The sequence below is a fragment of the Taudactylus pleione genome, unplaced genomic scaffold, assembly GCF_031769625.1.
Source record: "Taudactylus pleione unplaced genomic scaffold, aTauple2 ptg000114l, whole genome shotgun sequence".
NCBI classification, from domain to species: Eukaryota; Metazoa; Chordata; class Amphibia; order Anura; family Myobatrachidae; genus Taudactylus; species Taudactylus pleione.
The window spans coordinates 28,830,586-28,846,753 of NW_028284516.1; the positions used below are offsets into that span (position 1 = coordinate 28,830,586).

Here is a 16,168-nt window from a genome sequence, read left to right on the forward strand (position 1 = left end):
TGTAACCAATACAGCCATACAACTGAAGATACAATGACACTGTAACAATGTGTATGGCAGACATCTCCACACACAATAGATGCCAACATTATGGAGAGTTTGCTAACTCTGCCTTTTTGTTGATGAATTTGCTCTAAACCATAGCAACCAATCATCAAGCTGCTTTCAATGTCTGCACTAGATAGATAAAAGCCTATAGCTGCTGTTCAGTGCAAATGATGCTATGGTACTGGTGCAGAGTTATACCTGTGTGTTATATAAAACCGAGCTGCATGTAAAAGTAATTTATTTTAGCCAATATGTTTAGCTGGAGCCATCGTAAGACCTTCAGGCTCTGCACCATAAGCACATGCAAAGTTTGGAAACATTTGTTTGGGTAGTGAAAATTACATTTGCTATTACATTTTAGTTAATTAACAAATAATCCTTTATAATGCAGCCATTATAATATTCCTTCTCGTTTATGTCTGAAATGTGTATACTGGCACAGGCGATTACTTTTTTTCTTTTGGAAATGGGGGCATATACAGAATCAATAATAATTTTTAATATACAAGATTGCTTACACCAAGCTTCACATGGGCCCCAATGTTAGTAAATGAGCCCTATCGGATTAGATTTTAATGAGGACACGCTGCAATTTGGTGAAAATGCAAAGAAATTGGCCGGTTACATCTTCGCTTTCATCCAGTATTAATCAGTCTCACAATTCCTCCTTATTCTGACAAGTTATTTTTCTGTATCAACTTTCTTAAATAGTTTCTTTAAAATGTCATATATATGTGCTTGAAATAAACCCCCCCTTGCTGTCCTTATGCTACTTTTGCATGTTAGACATTCCTTCAATAGTACAATGTTTCTTCTCTAAGTAGCTTATATCGCATGTAACTGAGGAGCAGATGCAGTGATAGTGTGTGTGCTGCTGTCTACGCTATTGATGTACAGCAGAGCTTATCGCTCTCCTAGTGTTTCCCGCTAGACCGCGGACAGGGCACAGAAGATGCGGGCAGGGAGTTTCTGCTCCCGAAAAGGGGGCATGTCCGATCTGGAAGGGGGTGTGTCCTTTGTGACACGTCCCCAATTCATCTCACTTGGGGGCGTGCCGAGCACTTACGGAGGTGCTGAGCTTCCCCCAAGCTCGTCCCTCGTGGTGAATAGATGCCGTGGTTATGCGCACGGCATATATTCTTCTGGCAGAGATTGGTGAGCACAACTGTTCCCACCCACAAGACACTGTGGCCCCGCAAGTGGGGAAGGCACACAGCAGCACTCCTTGAAAAAGGCCAGCACGGCTGAAACGCGTTGGTGGTTTACCCCATGATAAGACTCTGCTGTATTACCAAGTGAGACCAGCGACTACCCAGACTGATCCTTCATTACTCCGAAGCACCGTTCGTACACCTGGACAGACACCCTCATTACATCACAAGTCATGTGACCATCCCGGACACCACAGCAAGCAAGAAGCGCCGATCGAGAGGACAAGAGCAGTTAGGGGAAGGAGCGGTGCCCTCTGGGGTGATAGAGGTAAATCCCCATCCCAGTGAGGTGATACACGGCACGCTGCTTCAGCGAGCGGTGCTGCCGCGACATTTCTCCCTCAGACAGTAGCGGTCACTCCATGCACTGTGCCGGCGTTGTCTGTTCAGTCAGGCAATAGTCCGACACCTATGCTAGGTAGTGAGACGCTCTGTCAGGAGACTACCTCCCCCCAATTGCACCCAACGTACTCCTTAGCCCCGAGAAGACCATCCCGGGCATCCCATCGTTTTTGGTTCATTTACAATCAGCGGGACGCTGCTGCCACTGACTGTTTTGTTGGTACATCTATTCAACATTATTACACAATACCTGATTTTGGACATTAACCAATCAGCCCGACAAACAGATCAGATACTGATTCTGATCCTCATATACCTACCCATCCCGATTCCATAACTTTGGCTTATTAGTCACTGACTATCCATTTACTAGTGCAGGTTTTCTGGTTCTCACTGTTTTAGCGTACCCCTTTAAATAAAATCCATCCATTTTTTATCTGTATACTGTTGATTTCTGGTCATATGATTTATGTCAATATTTGTCCATTACCTTTATCATCAGACTAACACGGTTTCTTCTTTAATAAGATATTCTATCATATATGTACACTTTATTCATTAGTACCATTTCACCACAGCTACTGGTACTACCTATGTGTATCTCTACTATATACTATTGCCACCACTATATATATTCACAAACAGGTTACATCTTCTCTATAGCTGAGCGCAGTATAACTATTTCTTTTGTGCATGGCCTAGGGATAGAGTCAGCTATCCCATACGGCAGCTCGCTTTCTTCCACTGCTCCCGTCCGTCTTAGTGCGCTAGTATACTTCTGTTCTACTCTACAAGGCACACAGCAGGCACGGGGCGCCGCTAAAAGTGCAGGGCGCATTTTGCCCTTTTAAAAATAAAACAGCCTAGTGGGAACACTACTCTCCTGCTAGAGTTGTACAATGCAGAGCTGAAAGTCATCAGCTCCCAAAGCAGCCGGAAACTGTGAATAATAAGTGAAAGCTTTGTCCCTTGTGCATATCAAAGTTGGACAGAACAAAGATTTAAAAAAAAAAAACTAAACAAAAAAAACTTCTATTATTACTGTGAAACATTGCTATGTATTAGAAACCTTGATCAACAATGTTTTTATGCTTTCTAGCATTAACAATCCAAAATTATTATGATTTTTTTTTTATCTCATCAAAAGAAAGCCAGACTAAGGGGTCTATGTACTAATAATCGCGGAACTTCCATGATTATTAAGTGTCCATATCGCAGGGGATATTTTCATTCCATATCGCAGGGACGGGTTGGGTATGAAATGCCGACGGCCGGAAAGCTGACTAAATACAGACGCCGCAAGCCAGAACGCTGAAGATTCCGACCGGGGCTGGTAAGTACCCTAACCACCCCCCCCAAATCTAACCTCTGCCCGGGGGTGCCTAATCCCCTCCCCACACCCTAACCTCCCCCTCGGTGGTGCCTAACCCTAACCCCCAGTCCCTGCACCCTAAACCTAACCCTCCCGGGGTGGTGCCTAACTCGAAGTGAATCACCAACGGTGCCTGGCTTACCTTCGTTCTGGAAGCAGTCTGTCTAGATTCCGGCGTCGGGATCTAGATGGGCATAGGGATTTTGGTGCATGTATTTAGTCCCGCGTCGGGATCTAGACGCCGAGATTTTGCCAGACCGCTTCCCGGCCCTCAGCATTTTGATCGCATCCCACAGGGACAGCAGTTACTTTAACCGCTGCCCCTACGAGTTCTATCCCTGGCAAATCGTAGAGGTCTTTCACAGAAGTGAAAGACTTCTCATGTGCAAGCTTGCACTGTGCATGTGTGGTACCCTCATAGTTATGGGGTCACCCCTTAGATAGTTTGGGGACACAGACCCCTACCCCTGCAGTTTTTTTTTTTTTTATTAAGTGCTGCCCCAGGAAGCCCTATAGCTGGGATTACGTGAACTTTCACTGACCCTGTTAACAGGCTGTCACTGAGCCTGCACTCACTGGGCAGATTTACCCCTAGGTTGTACAGCAACAGTAAAGCTCGCGAAAGGGACCACCAGGGGATTGGCGGCCATGTTGCAAGGCAGGAGTCCCGGGGGGGCTGGCTGTCTTTGTGTTCATATTCTTTTTATCTGTTACATGGTTGCTTAGAAAGGGAATTTAATTCTGTTCTAAGGTCTCCTCACCCCCCTGCATGACCTCAGTTGGCAAATCTGCTTATACGCAATTGGTGCACTATAAATACTGCAAGGGCCTGCATGTGTACTTTCTCACTAAAATCTACTGTGTGTGCATAGACTGCTTACAAGTAATTGGTGCACTACAAATACTGCAACGGCCTGCATATGTTCTTTCTCACTAAAAGCTACCGTGTGTGCATAGACAGCTGAGGTCATAGATACTGTAGGTTGCAGGGGTGTTAGAAATTTCTCGGGGTTCTTTGCTCTATAAAGTTCCAGAGTCATGCGTATTGTAGAATTGGCTGATTAAGGTATTGCTGTGACCTGTCATTATTTCGTCTCTAAAAAAAAATTGCATTGTACCTTGTAAAAGTGTCATTGTGTCTGTAAAAAAAAAAAAAAAAAAAAAAAGGGAAACACATTTCACCCAGCTTGCCTCTTTGATCTGTTCGAACCTGGTCCCTAGTAAAAATGGGACATTCCACATGCGTACGGTGTTAGCCTCCGGAGGCTGCGGGAGAGCGATCAAAAGATCTCTCTCATGCTCCTAAGACTCCATAGGCTTAAAGCAGTTTACACCATCTGATATGGTGTAAACCACCGGGGGCCAAACTCCGAAAAACTTTAATTTTTGGAGATTAGCACATAGGGGTCAGATCATAGTCCCCTTTGATAATAATGGGGACTGCGATCTGTAGTGCTAATGGAATGGGTATGTAATGCCGGCTGTCGAGTTGCCTCCTGTCAGAATACCAACAGCGGCATCCCGGGTAAGTATACTTACCCTCCCCCTTCCCCCCTAACCCTCCTTTTTTGTAGCCTAACCCTCCCCCCAGTGGTGCCTAACCCTAACCCTCCCCCCTACGGGTGCCTAACACTAACCTAACCCCCCCCTCCCCCCACAATGGCTAACCACCCAGGCAGCTAACGCTAAGGGCGCTTTGGACTTAAACCTCGTTTGGTCTGGCATTCTGGCGTCGGGATTAAGAATAGGATATTGGCTACAATACATAAAATTTTGCAGAAACTGCAGTTTCTACATAATTTTATGTAAAAAACAGCTTGATACATAGGCCCATAAATCTATCTTCTTTCCACTCATCTCGGTAGGACTGAATATTTTTAAGTGAAATTAAAATGAAGGACATTAAACCATGAGGTGTTTCTCTGTGTATTGCCTCTTTAATGTGTTGGAGTTGTTTACCCTTTAAGATTGAGAATGTTAGTTGTGGTTTTTCCTGTCCTATAGGATTGTTAGGGGAGGAGTTTGTGGAGTCTTAGCTGATGCTAGGCAGATTTAGTACCTCTGATCTGGTTTATCCTCCCACCCTCCCTATTTTTGTTTTGTGTGAATTTACTGTATTGGTTCAACTCCATCAAACGAAGACCACAAGCAACAAGAACGTTGAATAATACCAGGGGGATTCCCTTATAATAGGTTTATTTAAGAAGTCATGGCGCCGTGCTTGTAGTTACAGCATAATAAAAAAAAAAAACTGTTAAAAACAAAAAAAAGAAACAATTTGTCTTAAACCACCCAACCCTGTTATAAACCTATCATTTTTGCACCATATGGCTTGGTGCAACTTAGATGCTCCTTCACGGGTATACGATTACTGGACTGTCTGACTTTTCTCTGAATTTAGAGGCTTATTTGAATCTTATTTGCATCGTAGCTGCATACAAAGTCACTTATGGATTAAGCATAATGATGCCTGACCCAGGTTAGCAGCTGCATGCAATGCAAGTGTCCAGGAAACCCGTGCATTGTACTTTTTTCACATTAGCGGCAGATTGCATGGCACAACTTAGGCACAAGGTCCGTGGTGCACCAAATGTGGCTATTTGGCACAATTCAAGGATGTATGTATGTGGACACATCTGTAGATGTGAGGTGCATTTGTGGAGGTCTGATGACAGTGGGGGGGGGGGTTGTCTAATGGGCATGTGATTCGAAGTGAGGGGCATGTGAAGGAGGTGTCTGGTAGGGACAATTGTCTGGCTTTTAAGCTCACTACTAGATTTTCAAACAACATTAGCATTAAATTTGGCTCTGGGTATTACTTTTAGCATTGGGAACTGCTCTGCATTCTAAACTTGCCACCAGGCATTGCTCTGAATAGTAAACTTGGTACCAGTGTTGGCTCTGCATATTAACCTTGTCACCTGATATTGCTCTTCATCTGAGGGTTACTCAGATGTCTGATGGTCATGCGAGTGATCAGATACTGCGTCTCTGGAAGCAGCAGCGGATCACAGAAGCTGTCAGGAGTAGTCTATTTACACAAAATGCCTCCAGCAGCTATTGCATATTGTAGCACAGCCACTGCATATAAAGAGCCATCAACTTTGCTACAGCGTACATCTCTGAATCAGACCCTTTGTACCTTACTGTTGGAAGCAGGGCCGGCTCTAGGTGTGTTCGACCTGAGCAGTCGAACAGGGGCACCACCCACAGAGGGCGCACCCTTCTCCAGCATCCTGATTTCAGCAGGAGAGTACTGTCTCGCTGTTCCACCCGTGGGCTGAAGTGGCCCGCAGTTGGTCAAATCGGGGGGGTTGGGGACCTGTGCGGCGGTGCCGGGACCCGGAGTCTGAATGGATGATGCGCGCAGCATCCATTCAGTGCCGTGAGAGGGCTAGGGGAAGCCCAGCTAGTGAGGATCCCCCCAGCCTGACGTTATTTGGAGGTGTGCCATGCGGGCACGCCCCTCAGATAACGTCACGTAAGGAGGTGTGGCCTATGGTAATTAGGTCACACCCCCAATTTCGACCGCGCGCGATAATGAGTGCAGAGCACTCGGCCAACACAGGACGCTATTAGCCCTGGAGCCGGCCCTGTTTGGAAGTGTACACTAACTTATTATTTTTTTTAAACCCTAAATGTAAATGTTTGTTTGGACATTGCATTACAATCTGCAAAACAAATTTCTCCTTTTAATGGTCCGTTTTCACTTACATAGTGTTCTGACTCTATCATTTCAATTTGTCAAAACATTGAAAGAAAATAGGTTAATTTAAAATTATGTTGAGCTTTATTTTCTAATATACTGCTTTTATTTATTTTTCTTTTCACAGAGGAAATAAAATGTGAAACAGATAAACAAAGGTATGTAATATAGATTTTAGAGTAACTGGTGATATATTTGGCATATTTCTTGAACATTTATGCGTTCCATCTCCCTTTTTTACATTGTGCCCTGTTACACCTTTTTCTTTATGGCTATCTTTTGTTATGAGGCCAACAGTAGCCTTGTCTCATTACCTTATTTATCAGTCAGATAGAAGACATAGAGATTACATTTACTTATATTATGATACTTGTAAATGATTCATTACCTGACTAATGCTGGCCACACTTACTGCAATATCTGTAACATTGTCAAGCAATTGGCCAAATATTGAAGTGTGTTTGCTCCTCAAACATCTCTTGTTTTAATATTCCAATAAGTCATTATTGATCTCATTATTATCGGACATGTTGGTAAATACAGTCAGATGACCAGTCTAGTGGTCTGTCTATTTGCTCAGTGTTTGACTGATCTAACAGACACCTACAGATGTGTCCTTTTGCTGAAGTCGAGCTAAAAAGCCCACCTTGGCAATCCAGGTCACGCGTCTAGGACGCACCAGCAGACACTGCTGATTAATTTGATATGTGACACTTGTATATCTGTGTGGACTGTCTCTGAATCTGTATACGAAGTGCTACAATGTAGCATCTGCAGCTGTTTTTATTCCAAATTCCGTTGCGGTTTATATACAGACTCAGGTGCACACAGATATACAAGTGTCGCATATCAAATTAATCAGCATAGTCTGCTGGTGCGTCCTAATCACATCACATTTATACATACAATTTGTGGCCAGTATAATCCAGGATTGAAGACTAAATGTAGGGGTTGGGTAAAGGATGCTGGCGCTTGGGACCCCGTCTGTCAGAATCCCAACCCCGGCATCCCGACCATGTTACCATCCCGATGGCTGTAAGTATACTAACCTAACTCCTAACCCTACCGCTAACCCGCCCTCCCCAGTGCCTAAACCTAATCTCCCCCTCCATGCACCCTAAACCTAACCCTCACCCTTTAGTGCCTAACCCTCACCCTAGTGCCTAACCCTCCCCCTAACCCCAGGACTTACCTTCGGGATCCAGGCGGTCGGGATGCCGGTGCCAGTATTCCGTTAAGTGGCAGGATTCCGGCATCAGCATTGTGAACGCCAGAATGCCCGCTGACTGGATCCTGAACATATCCCCTAATGTAGTATGTTAGTGATAATATAGGTATATAAAATGTATGAAATATTACTACAGTAATTGCCTTGTTAGAAAGACCAGTGTTTGAAGGCCTATATACGAGGAAGGCTGTGTCCAGTTAGGTCCATATATATTTGGACACTGAAACAATTTTTATTCTTTTAGCTGTTTACCAAAACATATTCAAGTTACAGTTATATCAATATGGTATTAAAGTGTAGACTATCAGCTTTAATTTGAGGCTATTCATATCCAAATTGAAATAAGGGTTTCTGAATAACAACTGATTAATGTGTAGCTCCCTCTTTTTCATGGGGTCAAAATTAGTTGGACAAATGACTCAAAATCTGTCTCATGTACAGGAGTGGGTTAATCCATTGCAATATCTGTATCAGTTAAGCAGGAAAAAGGTCTGGAGATGATTCCAAGTGTGGCATTTGCATTTGGAAGCTGTTGCTGCGAACCCACAATATGTGGTCAAAGGAGCTCTCAATGCACGTGCACAGGCCGTTCTTAGGCTGCAAGAACGAAAAAATCCATCAGAAAGATAGCGGGAACCTTGGGGATGGCCAAATCAACAGTTTGGTACATTTGGATAAAAAAAAAAAAAGAAAACACTGGTGATCTTGGCATCACGAAAAGGCCGCGACCTCCACGGAGAACAGAGGTGGATGATGGCAGGTCTTAAGAGTGTAGAGCACAATTTTTGTGTGTCATCCTTGCACAGGGGCCTGCAAGAAGGAGATACCCTATTGGGATAGATATCTGCTACTACAGTAGTAATGTGCAATAAATATAATCTAATGGGGAAGACTAAATATGGGTCTACCTGTGTAGTGTTGCTGGCACTCTGCATGCTAAGTCACAGCGCCAGTACACTGATAGGTGTGCTCTACTGCACAGAGAGCTAGTTTCCTCTATAAAGGGATCTCTGGGGGTGAGGCTGTGAGACCGCGGCTCAGAGCAGCCGGTACCTAGCCCCATTGTAAAGCCTCTTGATGGCCGGGCTATGGGCAGCTCTATTCCCTACCCCCAGCCAGAGTCCGGCCAACGCACCTTCCCCCATAGCTCACATCAGCCGGGGGACCCGTTGCCCACATCGGCAGCGCTCCCTCAGACAGACTCCCGGCTCACAGGAGTCTGGGGAGCTTAGTGACATCTAGCTGTCAGCCAGTCAGTCATAGGGCTGCCCACCCCGGTCCCCTTGAGCGGGAAACCCAGAGTTACTGCGCCACTGTTAATCCCCCACCCTCAGTCAGTAAGCTTACCAGCCAAATATATATATATGCAGAGCCAGAAGGACTCTGCGTGCAGCACACGACAGCATATACTGCTGTTCTTGTGTGAATAAACTGCCCGCATAGTTGGGGAGTCCGCGACTTTAATGTCCACACCCACCTTGCTTCTCAAGAAGGGATGTAAAAACTTATCCCTGCGTTGCCAGACGTATCGCGGTGGGCATGTGGGGACCCGAACACAAGCCACGTGCAGCTGAGATGGGTCTCCCTAGAGTCCGTTGACTCTGTGGCCCCGGGACCCGGACACGAGCCGCAGGCAGCTGTGGTGGGTCCCACCAGCAGCTCTCACGACACAAGCAAACTGGCACAGCCAGCAGTCGGTCTGTTGAAGAGAAATAAAAAATAAATGTAAAAATAAATGAAGAAACAAATGGCTGAGGACAGCCCTGGAAAGCATCCAGCTCCCTTGGCACTTCATCTAAACTGGGTTCGGGTGGGGTATAGAGCGGGAGGAGCAAGCTACTCTTTTGAAGATATTTAAATTGCCAGACTCCACTCATCACCCGTCTATACCCCATGGTACATACTCCTGTATCCCCTATTGGATCAAGGAGAAAGTATGGAGAAGGTTTAGAATGGTCCATGATCCTAAGCATACATCATCATCTGTAATTAACGGTCGAGGCAGTGTTTTTGTATGGACATGCATGGTTTCCAGTGGTGCTGGGACACTAATATTTATTGATGATGTGACAGAAGCAGCAGGATGAATTCTGAAGTGTATAGGAATATACTGTATGCTCAGATTTAGCCAAATTCAACAAGCTTATTGGATGGCGCTTCACACAACAGATGGGAAAATGACCCATAACAGACTGCGAACCAGATATTTTTTAAGGGAACGAAGTGGTGTGTTCTGTAATGGCTGAAGCAATCACCTGAACCTGCATGCATTTCACTTGCTGAAGACAAAACTAAAGGCAGAAAGACCCACAAACAAACCACAACTGAAGACAGCTACAGTAATGCCTGGCAAGGAAAAACAAAGGAGGGTATTTGGTGGGTATAGGTTCCAGACATCAGGCAGTCCTTACCTGCAAATGATTCTCAACAAAGTGTGAAAAATGTACCTTTTCTTTATGATTATGTTAATTTGTCCAAATACATTTGAGCCCCTGAAAATTGGGGACTGTGTATAAAAATGGTTACAATTCCGAAACTTTTCATACAATGTTTGTTCAACCCGTTGAATTAAAGCTGAAAGTCTGCACTACAAGTGCAGAACCAAAATGATGAAACTAATGTGTGTCCAAATCTATATAGACCTATATAATGGATTAATTTGCTGTTTTGCATTATTTTCTATTGGGTTGATGGAATTACTGAGGTTATCAACCCTAATTAAAGCTGGTTTGATAAAAACATAGGTAATACAGTTTTGAATCATTTCTGGGTAAGCAGCCATTTTTATGGGTATCTACTAACATACTACAAGCCCCCCCCCTCCCTCCGCTGCCATGTTACATTTCAGCAGAAAGGACAGTATGATTTACACTTTAAGGCAGTGGTTCCCAAACTTTTTTGAACCACAACGCCCTAGTGTAAGTAAATGTGCTCACCTGTCATCCTTGGGCTCAGTTATGTGGTGGTGGACAGGTTTGTACTTCTGTTTGTCCACATATTTACATTACATTGACCATAAGTGATTTGATTTGGTGCTGGACCACCAACCTGAGGCACCCCTGGCATACTGGAGTGCCTGTTATCTCGTTTTGTAAATAGGCATTCAAGTAAGATTTTTTTTTTTTCTAGTTAAAACAGCCTTATATATTGCAGATTCCATCTCTGATGCCAACATTTTAAATATCGAATAGCGAGCTATAAATTTGCTGATTATAGACTCTTGCTCACATCTCCTAAATGTTACTTGTTATGTTTGCAAAATATTCTTTGTTCATTGAGTTAAATTTTGTTCAGTCTTTTTCTAAACTGTTACTTATTAGTAAACAATATTCCCAAAATAGTTGTCGAATCCTCAGTGTGCTCTAAATACTTTTATTCTTGAGAAAATGTTTCTAACTCAATCCCTTTGCATTAACAAAATACATGACTGTGTTGCCAGAATCATTATATGACTAATTATTGCAATGTGCTTGGTAGAGAATACATGTGGTGTTAGCACAATATATATAGTCTGTTATGGTGCATACACATGATCAGATTTTTTCTTCAGATATGGACGATAACGATTTAAAAATCGTTCAGTCGTTCATATCTGAAGGAAAATCGTTCATATCTGACATGCCTGAACGATGGACGATCAACGATGCGCGTTCCCGTTTGTCAGATAACGATATCTGACATCTGATGGGTTTGCAGTCAGACTTGGACGATTCCATTCATTTTAATGCAGTCAAAAATCGTTCAATCGTTCAAATCGTTCAAAACTTTGGTCAAATCGTTCAAATCGTTTAGTCGTTCATCTGACAAATCTGACAAGTCTGACAAATCTGACCGTGTGTACGCTCCATTAGACAAGTGTTTGCTATTCTGTTCATACCGTGCATGGCTATATAGGGTGACCTAGGTGGAATATTGAGGATAACCAGGAATGTACGTCAGGCCAGTGAGTGCACATTTTGCAAGATACTGTTTAACCACTGCCCAATTATATCATTTCATTATATTCATGTATGTCCACTACTTTAGGGTTGAAAATTAACACAATATAAAATGTGGACAGATGGTCCTCTGGAGAGCAATCGTATTAAAAAAAAAACTATTACACTGTGCCACACAATACATTGTTAAGCAATGTACAGCATGGTTAAATGGAATGCTTCACCAGTCCTAAAGTGGGTCTGCAGGAAACCCATCGCCTGACTAGCTCACACTAGGGGCTCACACTTATTGGAGCTGTACTTTTCCAACAGCCAGGAATCTTCATTGTAATAATGTTTACAGCATTGGAAATGTAGAGAGAGAATGCTAAATGGCTTCATCCACGGTTACCTGTTGCAATTTATTTATTTTAATCTGCATTTCAAAATGCCGCTCATATGTTGTCTGATTTTCTATTGTTATTTTTTTGTAGCCTTGTGAATATCTTCAGTTAATTGTATTGTTTTCTTTTACGTACATTGTATTAGGAATTTAGACTGTAGCAGATGGTGGATTATATAAATAGGCATAGATGAGTGTGGCAGCACACGTACGGATTATGTGGACTGCATTTTAATTGGCCTCTTTTCTTTCTCTTCACTCAGTCCTCCCCAAGGAGATGCGAAGGCTGGTTCTAGCACCCTTCCGCCCGTGAAATCAAAAGCCACTTTTATTGAAGCCGACAAGTACTTTTTACCGTTTGAGCTTGCATGCCAGTCCAAATGCCCCCGGATTGTTAGCACATCTCTGGACTGTTTGCAGGTGTGTATTGTGATCTTTATAAGGTCTCCCAATAAATTTCTATTGTAAAAATAAATGAAACTCCTTTCTACCATTTATTTTTTTTAAGCTATCATTTTTTTAATCTCTCTCCATTATTGTATTAAGCAAATGGTAACAATACATATGAAGCCCATATTACCCAGATGTTACTATAAAATTGTTTAGTTTTATGATTAAATTGGCCATTTTGCCATGTACGTGGGTAACTCTGTATTAGATATCAATATGTAACATTTTTGAGATGCCTAAATATGCTCAGTGCCTATAGAAAATCACCATCAAAATCCTTACCTTTTGTTACATTACAACCTGGAAAATAAAATTAATTAAATCAACCTTTTTCCAGCTTTATTTACACATTATATATAACTCTCAACAAATACCTAGTTTGGATAAGTGATCATACCCTTAAGCTGGCCATACACCAGACCAACTTTTCTCTAATTATCCAACTACTAGTTGGTTGGAATGAAAATCCAGTATTGCATAGGATTAAATGACAATCACCCATGTGCTCCCAAACACCGGAAAACAGAAAAAAGGTCATTCAAGCAAGTTAGTTAAATCTGTTTGATTAAAAAAAAAACTTGTCCGAACAACCACTTTCATCCGTTTTCTGGTGTTTGGGAGCAAATGGCTGATTTGCACCCATGCATTACCAGATTTTCATTCCAACCAACTAGTTGGAGGAAAGTTGGTCAGGTGTATGGCCAGTTTAAGATTAACCATATTATACTTGCTCAGGTGCAACCAATGACATTCCAGATCTAATGTGGGAGCTAATTGGCCCCTACCTGACATCAGTTTTAGTGGCTTTGATTACTTCAGAATAAAACCGGCTATTCCTTGAAGATTCCACCACTAGTAGTGCATGGTAATGTAAAGAATTCACCATGGTTGGAAAGGTGCTTTCAAAAAAAGGCTCTGCTATAAAATTGTGGAACAGCATAAGTTAAGGCCCCCATACATCAGACAACGTATTGTCCGATTATGCGATGGAATCAGAAACGCTGATCCGCCGGTCGGATATGCTGACCAGCGGCCATCGATGTTTTGCGATTCGTCAGAGGATTGGTGAAATTATACATGTTAAATTTCAACGATCTAGTGATCGCCAAATCAGTGAAATCCAACATGTTCGATTTCACCAATCCTCCAACCTGGCATAGCAGGTACGCAGCATTATTGCAATCCGTTGCTGGCGTATAGGGGCCATTAGGAGAAGTATACAAAAAGATTTCAAAGACTTTTACTCTTAGTACCGTTTAAAGAATTATTAAGAAGTTGAAAGCTTCTGGTATTACCAAACTAGATGATATTGAGCAGGGGCAGTACCAAGAGGCCAATGGCAACTTTGAATGACTTAGAAGTCTTTATGGCTGAGATTGGTAAGTATGTGCATGTGACAACTATCTCACATGCTTTACACAAAGCTGCCCTGTATGGCAGGGTGGTAAGAAAGAAGCCTCTTCTGAAAAAGTGCCAAATCTGTCTCTTTTGCTATGCAAACATAACAAAACACTTGGATGATTCTCATACCATGTGGCAAAAGGTTGTATTGTCAGATGAGACCAAGATAGCACTTTTTGGAATAAACTCCAAGCACTATGGGGGTGATTCAATTTAACGTGAATTTAATAGCGCTGGGAGGGAGCTCCCGGTGCTATTAAATACAGCGCGCTGTTTAGTCTGACTAATTATTTCTCCTCTCACCCTCCTGAGGGTGCAAGGAGAAGTCCGACTAAAGTGCCGGCTGTGAGGCCTATTTCTTGCTTAGCACGGCACTAACAGCCTCAAGCCTGGCACTTTAGTCGGTGAATGCCGGTTTTCGCGACTAAACACCCAGGTTAAATCGCGAGAACTGGCATTCTCCGACTTTACTTCCCGTCGGAGTAAACATCGTGCTGAATTGAATTGCTCCGGGAGCTCCCTCCCGGCGCTATTCAATTCACGCTGAATTGAATCACCTCCTATGTTTGGTGAAAGCCTAACACAGCTGACCACTGAAAACACACCATACTATTGTGAAGCATGGTGGTGGCAACATTACGTTGTGGGTGTTTCTCTTCAGCAGGGACTGGACAATTGGTCAGGATTGAAAGGAAGATGGATGCTGACGAGTACACCCAAATTAATGAGGAAATCCTGTAGTCCTCTGCTAGCTAGCTGAAGACAGGCAGTTGGGTTACCTACCAGCATGAGAATGACCCTGAAAATACCACCACGAAAGCAGTGGCCTTAAAATTGAAAAGTGACTATCCTTGAGTGGGCAAGTCAAAGCACAGACCTAAATCATAGAAACATAGAATTTGACGGCAGATAAGAACCACTTGGACCATCTAGTCAGCCCCTTTAGAAAAATAGATAGATATGAGCAGTGATCGCTCTGAGTGACTATATATTTCTGGGTCCCACCATAATTTATGCTTTAGAGTATCTCATATGCCCCTCAGACCTCCCCACATGCCAACATTCATCCCCACATACCCTTAGAATGCCCCTCTGGTAATCGGATATGGAGGAGAGCCACATACAGGAGGAGGTGGAGGGGAGCTGGGGACAGGAGGAGGAGTATGCAGGAACAGAAGAAGGGGCTGGGTGCTACCGGGTATTTGAGGTAGAGGGGAGACTAGGGTTAGAGGCAGAAAGCCCGGGACTGCTGGGGTCAAGCGTGCTGTTGTACTCACTATCCTTATTCACAGCAGGCTCCCGGCTGACTATACTGAAACTGAGGCTGATATTGAATGCAGATTGCTTCGCTGTCCTCAGAAAGCAGGCAGGGGAGAAGGGGCAGGGCTTCAAGTCTGCACTGTACTTCTGGCCGGACAATAGACTGCACAGAGCAACCCATACAGATAACAGCAGCTGGCTACTGCTCCTCCCTGTGAGCCGTGTCTCCACCTCCAAACAGCAGGAGGAGCAGCAGCGAATTACATATTCTCCAGCTTTTGAAGTGGTAGACAGGGCAGGTTCCTATTGGCTGCAGCACACAGCATCTCAGCCGACTCAGGAGCCAGGGATTGGCTGTAGCGGGACTTGTCCCTGGGGACCCACCCATTCTGGAAATCACCCGTTCTGGAAAAGTGAGTCTCCAGTCCTCAATACCAGGTAAAATATGCGCTATAGCGCGTATTTGCAATCACTGATTAGATAGATAGATATAAGTTAGATAGATATGAGTTAGATGGATATACACTATCAAGTTTATTTACCTGTTCAGTATTCCTTTGCTGTGTGAGACGGACACTTGGATGTCCAGAAGACACATGGGTTGATCACTGATGGGTTCTATTGGCCAAGGATGGAGGCTGATAAAGCTGTGGATGCACATGAAGAGAGAAGTCCATCTCCGCTCTCCTATGATATGACTGAACTTGAACAATTCTGCAAAGAAGAATGGGCATATAGGGCCCGATTCAGACCCGCTCGCTAGATGCGTACGCACGCAGCCGTCAGCTGCCAAAATATGCCAATCCTGCAATCGCACGGCAAGACATTAG

At 43.5% G+C, this 16,168-nt stretch overlaps 1 protein-coding gene across 1 annotated transcript in view; it reads left to right on the forward strand.

The window, feature by feature from the left end:
* Positions 1–16,168, forward strand: part of ARFGEF1 (ARF guanine nucleotide exchange factor 1) — a 216,465-nt gene that overhangs the window by 72,367 nt on the left and 127,930 nt on the right. Inside the window, exons 2-3 of the mRNA XM_088471482.1 lie at positions 6,807–6,837; positions 12,491–12,647. Of these exons, the coding sequence (XP_088327608.1) occupies positions 6,807–6,837; positions 12,491–12,647 (188 nt within the window). The remainder of the gene's footprint in view (positions 1–6,806; positions 6,838–12,490; positions 12,648–16,168) is intronic.